Here is a 9,527-nt window from a genome sequence, read left to right as displayed (position 1 = left end):
ACCTACTTTTATTTAGACGTCTGTCTTGCTCATTGAAAGTAATTTCTGGTAATTAACCTGGAGGCACACAGCCTGTGTGGAGAATGCTTTATCTACGCAGTAATGGCCAGTCTCTTCGCGAACGAAGAACCGGGGAAGGTCTTTCCACCTTCCAGCCTGCGCATTGGATTTTTTAGGTGAGACACAGTGCGCGCGGAACTGAGCCCACCCTTTAATCCTGAGGTTCATCTGCCGGGGCCAAGCACGCTTGGACGGTGGCAGCGAGGTCCTCAGGACGTAGATGGATTGCCTTATGGGCTAACGAGCTCCATCTGCCCGGGGAGGGGCCCCGACCGGGAATCGAACCCGGGTCTAAACCAGTTTGTAATGACCCATATCTGGAAGACTTCAGGACAATGCTCCATGGAGGTATCCCATCTGTATTTGCTGTCCCCCCAGAAAAACCCACACACAAATGGCATAGCATGGAACTCAGTGTGTTCAGTTTTACCTGAGTTGGTGATTTTTTATCCTGTAGATTTGGCCGCACACTCCTAAAACCTTTTGCTGAAAGAGATGAACTGCTAGCGTCTCCATTCAGTGTCTCTCTACTTCCATTATTGAAAGATCTCCAAGCTTTCGTAAAGAAAAAAGAATCAAACCATTTGTTGGTGTGTGATTAGTACATCTCTATATTGCTCTCAACACGGCAACTCAGCTACTAAACAAACTGCAGAAACTTCTGCTACTACACAACTGACACGGCTGCTGTTATTACCATGGACGTTAAAAGAACACAGAAAAGCTGCCAATCTACACAATATTGATCTTTAAAATTTAGAAAATTCAACGACTGAAAATTCTGCTGGTAATGGCAGTCTGAGATCTCCCCAGAACTTTCATAAGACTATGGATTTTAACCTTGGGAGTCCTTTTGAGATGCGGGTGATTCAGCCCCTGTATAAAGCAGGTTGAAATACTTTCCCAGATGAGGTTTTCAAACTTCACAGCTGTGGTGGATTTTGAAAAATATCCCAGCCCATATAAAGGTAGTTGGTTATGGCAGTTTCACAAAATTTCACCACAATACCCAATTGGTTGTTCCTCTAATGTATCTTATTGCCAAATCTGAATGACACCTCAGTTTTCCAGCCAACCAACCGACCATGTTTTTTTCCCTATCCTCAATCCTGAGATGCCCTCAAGGCGTTGTCCAAACATAGAGGGAGATGCTGAAGATAAAATACTGTAAGAAGCTGGGAAAATTAACACATTATGTGAGCAGGCTGCTAAATGAGGTGGGCAGAACTTGCAATCCTGAGTAAGACACTAAAAAGGAAATAGCAAGTACCACTGAATGGTGCCACAGTGATAAAACTAAAGGTGGTAAATCAGCAGTCTGTTTTCTCCCACACAATTCATTTCTCTGACTACATATTCTGTGTTATAGGAAATAACTGCTTTCAAATGAGACCTGAATTTGAATTCTTAACCACTAGTGATTATGATTACAGTTTCAGCAACGCTTTCCTTAAAGAATGAGGAAGTATGGAGTAGTGAAATCAAATAAATAAAAGATTGTTGTAATTGGTGATACATAAATAACACAGTGTTTTATTTACCTGAATCTGGAGACTGAGAATCAGACCCTGAAAAAGAAATATTCAATACTAATTTGTGTTAGAAATAAATTAATTTTGCAAAACCACAGAGGAGTATTGATAAGAAGCAGTTTTGTCTGTCTACTCAATATTCTGTATTTTTATTGTTTTGAATATTTTTAGGAAAACATGCTTGATAAATTATTTTTTTAAAGTTAATCTGGCTTCTGAAAATCATTTTACAACAACATTCAGATTCTTTTCCTTAGAGAAGTGTTTTAAAATCAAATTTCAATATACAACACTTGTAATAAACAAAACCTCTTTTTCATGCTATATTATCTTGAATAAAAAACAAGTGACGTGAGACCCAAAATATGTAACAAGGGAAAAACTGATGGAGAGAAATTAAGACCATGTTTTAAAGAACACTGTAGAAGTAATAGATCTGTCAGTGGAACAGAAAATAGGGTTACCCTTCTCCTCCTTGCAAAGTAATATGGCAAGAAGGCAAGAATGCATAACACTATAAAAAAATGCCATTTAGAAGTAGTCTCTCACTGGTTAGTGGTTATACCTGAGGCCAATAGGTTTGGAGAACTCTGAACTCTCTTCACAGCTGTTAATGTGACAGACATTGCAGCACGTTTGCGAGCACACCCACCGCTATCTGGAAGCACAAAACAATACAGACAGCAGCCCCAGACAAAGGGAGAAAGCACATGCAACAAATCACAGTGTGTGATATGCCAAACGCATATGAAAATAAGCATGCAGTTAGGGAACTGCTGCAGAAATGTGTGAATTTGCAAGTTTGGCAGATTAGCAGAATACATAAAATTTCACAAGTTTTAAACAACAATAAACCTCACAGAAAATAAGCAAAGAAAGTAATATTTAATACTTAATCCACTAGGGCAATATATACATCCTGTTACCTGAAAGACTGCTTAAATACAGCTAATTAGTAAAAACAAAGTAATGAAGATAAAGGATTAAACATTCCAGAGTAATATTAATCAATAATCCGCACTGAAAAATAATTTCATTGTATGCATTGGAAGACATCATTCAAAAACTAAGCTCCTGTTTGATAAGCTGACAAAGTACTTTTGTTAAGTCTTCTGGATCCTTTATGATCAAGAAAGAAAATTACTAGGAAAGGCATAATTTTTCATTTTGGTGACATCCTTGTTCTCCCTTTGCCCCTTTTTTATCTAATGGAAGATTAAAAAAACATATCTCTGGAACTGAATAACATTCTGAGGGAATTACTAAAAATTTAAAATATTTTCAAACAATGAGGAATGGAAAAAACCCCTTTCTTCTTGATCTTGCATGTCTTTTTTTCTTTACTCTGCTCTTCTCTCACCGGAGCTGTCATTGCATTTTAGAAATACTCTGTTATTATAAGAAGGAAGATACCTTTCCCATGACTTAGCTTTTTAACAACTCTATCATAGCTGTACAAGCAAGTTAATAAATATTCTTCTAACTATATATTTTATTTAATTAGAATAGTTTTTTGTTCGTCACTATAATAATTGTTTTAATATTTGATGTTGATGAAATTTCATATAGGGCTAAGGTAATCAAGAAATACAAGTATTATAAAGGCCTTTTTTATTTCTGTGACCTATGACATGAAGGTTTATTAAATTATGCTTAAGGAGGACCTGCAACCTATTTCCTATAATAGCAGTAACGTGAGCCACAGAGTCATCTTTAACCCACATCTGCAAGAGAAGCAAGCTCCTGATATTCCTTTGCTCATTCCAATATTCCCCTGAAACAGCAGAGCCCTCTGGCCACCAGTCCTGCAGGATACACATTAAGTAGTTGTTAACATTGGCAAACATCAGAGCCACTGCCTCAGGTGTAAGCAGTACCGAAGACCCATTGCCAATTCCATGGCTTGAGGCAAAAGGCTAAAAGATTTCAGTCAGCAGTAGTTAAAAGCAATACATTGCCTGCCATCAATTACTAACCTTGTGCAAGTGAAACAAAGGCAGTGGCTATCAAATCTTGCCCATTTGTTTTGGTTTGCTTACATAAATATAGAATGGCAGTGGGAATAAAAATCACATTTTCCATTCTTGCGTTCTCTGTCCCCCACCCTCTACATATATCAGAGGTAATTACAAGGAGATCTGATGATGTGTTGATACTGAAGTTCTGTTCTAACCTGAATATTGGTAGACTTCGATAGCATACTATATTTAATACAAGCTAACAAGCAAACAATTTTGTTATACTGTCACATCTTTTATTAAAACAAAGCGATATTTATTTGTATTTTTCAAGAGCTACCTTCCTGAATTTCACGATAGAGAAACTGAAGGGGGAAGAAAGGAGCACAACAAGAAAACTGACAATGAATATTTAATTACTGTTACTTCAGGAAATTCTGCGTCAATTTAAATTTTAACGTAACTGAACTGAGTCAGAGTTTTATTCGATTGGATCCATAATCTAGCAAATTGAAATGGCTTCATTCAAGTTAAATAAAACAGATGTTGTAACTTACTATACAGATATATGCATACAATATTTACCCCTACATATAGAAGCCTATATGCAAGTCTGTACCTCCATTAATTATCAGTATCTGTACAAAATAATGAGAGCCAATTAGTACTCAATTTAGACATAATGGTACATTGATACCAGATTGAGTTGTGCAAAATTTCTACTAGAGTATGAATGTGTGTGGCCAAGCACACATTTATGCATGATGGATTTCACCTTCCCATCTTTGTTCAGGCCAAGCTCCCGTTAAGTCATTGTATCAGAATAAGAATCAGAAGAACCTGCAATGCTGCCTCAAAAGAGGCAGTTTACAAACTGCTTCCCTTATCTGCGTGGCCTTACACAGTTAACTTCAAGAGGCTTATTCCAGCCTGTATTCCTTTTTCATAGTACATCAAATTGCCAGTAAATATTAGCTATATTCACCTAGATTCTTCAAGTCCAAATAAGACCAAAAAGTCCTACATCTGGAGTACAGTAATAAGAAACAGTAAGGAAGACTGATCTTCTGCTCATTTCACTTGCAAACTATAAGCAATTAATATTGCACAGCTGTTACTCAAGGAAAAAATGAGGATATGTGAGGCAATCTATATAAAATGTATGCATATATAAAAAATTATGTGGGTAAATATGTATACACACACTCACAATTCTTCTAATCTGAAAAACTGTTCAGGAATGAGCCCTGTCTTACTAAATGTTGCTTTAACATTGAAGCAAAGGAGACCTGAACCAGCTAATGTCTGCAAGCAATACTAAAATATGAAGTTGGGCAATAACTCACAGTCAAAACAGCTGCCTAAAATGCAATTCCAGCTTCTTTTTCTCTCTCTCCCTTAATTCCGTTTCTTTCCACATTTAACCATTTTCCCCTGAATTCATAATTCCAGCAACTGCTCCCACTACAGACAGCATCACCCTAAGTGAGCTGTATCTCGATATGACAAATAGTCTATTGGTTGGGTCCTGCTCCAAAGAAGGATGGAGCCAATTCGGAACAACACCATTCTCATTTAAAAACAAGGGGTGGGTTTCTTGAAAATACTGTTTCAGAAAGTCAGTAAAAGTAGTGGCATAAACAAAGCTGGCAAAGATGAAAGGATGGTGACCTTGTGTGAAGAGGTGAAAGAGAGCAGCTGGGGCAGGAAATTTTTAATAAGCTCTTACAGCTCAGAAAAGAAAAACATCATCCAAACATAATGTTTGCTGTTTGTTATTCTATTCACAGTACTTGTGAATGGTATCATCTTTCCCATTTTCTGCACAGTGTACTCAAGTTTAGAAGTCTTTAGACCAGCACTTCTTACTTCCTATTTGCATTTTGACCTGAGGCAAATATGAATCCAAAAGTCCAAGATAGACAAATCTGCTGCCTCTCCATGTCCCCAGGTCCAACCAGCAGGGAGACTGGAGACGTGCTCCCAGCAGACGCATGTACACACCACATACATACATGGCTGGACACACAGCTCGGAGCACTCACACTAACACAGATGGCACAATGGCCTCACCCCCCTCTCTTCTCTGGCTGAGCAGGATGAAGGTGCCCTAGGGAGAGTGGCACACGTATATAGGGTGGATCCGTCCAGCAACGGGGCTCAGACACTGAGTCTGCCACTCTTTCCGTGCCTGGACAGCAGGACACAGACTCTCCTGGGACAGCCCTGAGAGAGCCCTGGACAAAGGACGCCCTCTATTCCCTGGGACTCCTTAATTTGTGCTCCTGCCTGCCCTTGAGTCCTTATGCTTCTCTAGGCTTGTGGAAATAGGCCTTTGATGGCTCCTATAAGGAGCCTGGGAGTAGCCTGGCAAGGCAGGCTATTACTTGGGCTTCCCCTCCTGCCACTGTTTCTCTGAACTCCTTTGTGGGTGTGCGGACAAACTTTTATTGTATGACAGGTGAAGCTACTATTATTTGGTTCTTCGGTGCTGCTAAAAACTAAATGTTTTGTGGAATGCCTGGAACACTGAAGCCAACCTAATTTGCTTTAGCAACCTAAAAGTGGTTTCACAAACTATTCAGGAACTCTGCAAGGATCCAAGAAATTCTGTTCTTGTCTCCCAGACAAAATGTAAGAGATTAGTCCCTGTGATGACTTCTACTAATAATTTTAACAAACAGAAAACATTTGCAGTCTTCCAGAATTGCATACTTTTCACTCTTGGCTGCTCTTTGTGTGCTTCATCTAATGCAAACAGTAATCTTGTTTAATAACTTTAAAATTTAATGCATTAATCAAGAATGATCTGTGTGAAATTCAGCCAAAATATTTATAGATGGACACTAAGAACCTATTTTAGCCTATTAACTTGTATCCATTTATTATACTTCATTGCAATTACCTCTTCCCCAATGTCAGCTATGCATGCATTTATGCATAATGAACAGCAAGCACATTTATCCTGTGTTTTAATTGGATGAGAACTTCATGGGTGGCTCATGTTTTCTGTGATTTAGTCAATCAAGTCACCAAGTTAATGGTGTTCATCAACCTGTAAAATACCTCAAGATTTAATGAAGAAAACCCCTCGTTTTCTAGGGGTTTAAACAGAATAGTTTAAAATACTATTCTGTTGATGATTGCTTAGTCTCGGTTTAAAAAGGTAAACGTTCTACTAGACTACTATTTTTAAATTATGACAGCATTTGAACACCAAAAGGAAGTATGTGCCCAAAGTACCCTTGGTACCTCTGAAAACCTCTTCTATATCTTACCTTTATTTCTTTGCTTTTGCAAAAATGCTTCATTGCCTTATGCTGTTGAATATTCCTTCCTAACGTGGTACAGAATTAACATCAAATGGTAAGAAATCCCTCCCATATATGGTAGAATATTGAAAACCAAAGCTCTTCAAAACATTTTCTCTGTAGACAAAAATATCTTCCACAGGGTTTGCTGAGACAGACTGCCAAGTCTGCAGCCACAGGGAACATAGGATTAGAAGAACCCAGTCTAAGCAGTAGATTTACTTTTTCTTTATAAAGCTGCATATACACTAGCTTTGCCACTCCAGCAGTTACTGGCATCAAACTAGAGTGCTCATTTATCTGCAGGAGTCGTTAACGAAACGTATGTTTTTAAAACAAACTAGTGGCAAATCAATAGTATCTGATAACCTCCAACTGCATCACACACCAATTCCTGTTACGAAGCAGTAAAATTAAAAAAAAAACAAAACAAAACGGTAGCACTCATGTTCAAAGACAGCATAGTGTAAAAAGAAAAAAAAGAAAAAGAGAAACAACCAGACCAGAACACCATGCAAAACAGCTTCCACCTGAGTCACTCTCTTTCTTAATAAAGTGATGCTATAGATAGGTGCACTTTTGTACCTACTCACAGGTTTTATTTTTTTTTTTTTACAGTCAGGAAACAATCTATATCAATAGAACTGATAGGAAATACCACATTTTTTGTCAACATGTTCTTTTAGTACAGCTGGTAACATGCACATTAATAGCATACATAAAATGAAAAATATTTTCACTGTGTAAGTGCAGAGCAGACTAAAGTTCAGCTTACAGTCATGATATCCTTAAGTAACTGGAAAAGATTTCTTTCAGGTGTGTTCAGGTCTTTAAAGTCTGTTTCAAGGCTCCTGTGTGATCAGAAGACTCCCAGTCCCCAACAGAAGACATTCAGACACAGATTACTTAAATCTTCTGTCTATTTCTAACCACCCTGGTTAACATGTGAAAAATAATTAGGAACAACCACAATTTTGGGGCAAAAATGCACAATCTCAACTGAGAAAAGTAATTTCTCTGGCTTATTATACTTACAAATGTCATGGTTTCAAGTAAGCCAATACATTTTAACTTTGTATTAATAGATGTGTTCAAAAAATGGGTCCTACAGAGTTCCAGTAGTCTGAGACAACAGGAAGCCACGAAGCCTGATTAATTTAGTGATCTAGGTAATGGCAACCTACACCACGGAAAAGGTAATCCCTTTGATTTAGAGCATGTTGCTGAAATTCAGACTTCAAAGTAGTTCAGGTCCTCAAGTCCCACTTATCATGTCAGCCGTCGTGGGGCAGCACTATCGTCAATGATAAAACCAGTGGTCTGGAAAGGATGGATATGTCTATCCTTGCGCCACAGTTAATCTGCAAACCAGACAGTTCACCTATGGACTCTGAAGAGCTGACTGCAACTGAAAATTTACACCTGACATGAGTGAGGTCAGGATTTCAGTAGTCTGCTTTCAAGAGGCCTATTCCCACTTTCAACACAAACAGCAGCACTATCTATTGACCTCAATAATTCAGGAGCAAATATTAGTATGCTGTCACAGATCACAAAGATAACTTCTTACAGAGTACTTAATTTGGTCAATAAATCTGTCACATCAACTTGAGAGAAAATACAAACCTCTGTAAGTACAAAATACTTATCCTCACCTGATATGAAAGGGTAGCTAATACAGGGTAGTGTTTATAGGTCCCTCTATTTAATGACAGTACAGAATGAAAATAAAGCATTTTTAAAGCATGTGCATTTTCCTAAGAAAATGTGATGCTTTAACATAATTTTTCATAGCTCTTATGTCCTCATACTATGTATTTTCACATAAAACATAAACACACAAAACTGATATCATTAACTTAAGCACAGAAGACTAAACATGCATTTATATTTCACGTATCCATATATATCCATACATAGAAAAACATCTATGTAAATTTTATATATGGAATACAAATGCACACAAGCAGGCACATTATTAAAATATCTTGCTTAATTTGAGTTCAGCAACAACTAAAATACAATTTATTCATGAAAATTTGAATAAATTTTGGATTCTGTGCTCACAAAACAACACATAAAAGAAAAATCTCACAGATGCAGCATACCTGTGTTCATTTTGACACTGGAGGATTTGCTATAAAAATCTTCAGATTTCCTGTGGGAAATAAAATGATCTATTAATTTGCACAAGACAGGAATGTGTGGTACAAAATGGTAGCAGGGCTTTTGGAGGCGTGGAGAAACAACCACTGAGATACAAATGGCAGTCTTATTTTAACACTGCTTTAATTAAATTGGTACTGCTTGTCCTTCCAAAGTTAAAGATGAGCTGTCACTTCCATTATAAGCCACTCTATTTTCAACTGTTTAGTATCTCTCTTGTAAACACTTGCTCTGGGATAAAAAACTAGTGATTAACTTTTGATCTTGAAATTATAAAATAAAAATTATTCTCATACAGGAATGTGGAAATATTTTTAAAGGCTGCTTGTAAGGTTTATTCACTCCTTTGGGCAAACAGAAAGATGTAAAGAGTAGGTCTCTATAAGTATTTTCTAAGCAGCCAAAGTTACCAGGTCTTTTTCAATGGTTTATAGCAGATGTTGTTTTCATCCAGTGATTTAATGTGTCTCTAGAGAAAACACTGACATTCATAATGTTAC

General features: G+C 37.4%; 1 protein-coding gene across 1 annotated transcript in view; it reads right to left on the bottom strand.

The window, feature by feature from the left end:
* LOC114069172 overlaps window positions 1-9,527 on the bottom strand; it is a gene marked incomplete at its 3' end in the record, with an annotated part of 109,104 nt that overhangs the window by 24,299 nt on the left and 75,278 nt on the right. The window contains exons 3-6 of the mRNA XM_027905790.1: window positions 8,970-9,019; window positions 2,158-2,250; window positions 1,602-1,628; window positions 491-615 (exon numbers count right to left, since the gene is read on the bottom strand). Coding sequence (XP_027761591.1) covers window positions 491-615; window positions 1,602-1,628; window positions 2,158-2,250; window positions 8,970-8,979 — 255 coding nt within the window. The remainder of the gene's footprint in view (window positions 1-490; window positions 616-1,601; window positions 1,629-2,157; window positions 2,251-8,969; window positions 9,020-9,527) is intronic.

This window comes from Empidonax traillii, unplaced genomic scaffold (assembly GCF_003031625.1).
Source record: "Empidonax traillii isolate 1590-97213 ecotype Southwest subspecies unplaced genomic scaffold, ASM303162v1 scaffold1207:size155010, whole genome shotgun sequence".
Taxonomy (NCBI): domain Eukaryota; kingdom Metazoa; phylum Chordata; class Aves; order Passeriformes; family Tyrannidae; genus Empidonax; species Empidonax traillii.
Note: the sequence above shows the minus strand (reverse complement) of the source record. Positions and strands in the feature narration are given on the sequence as shown.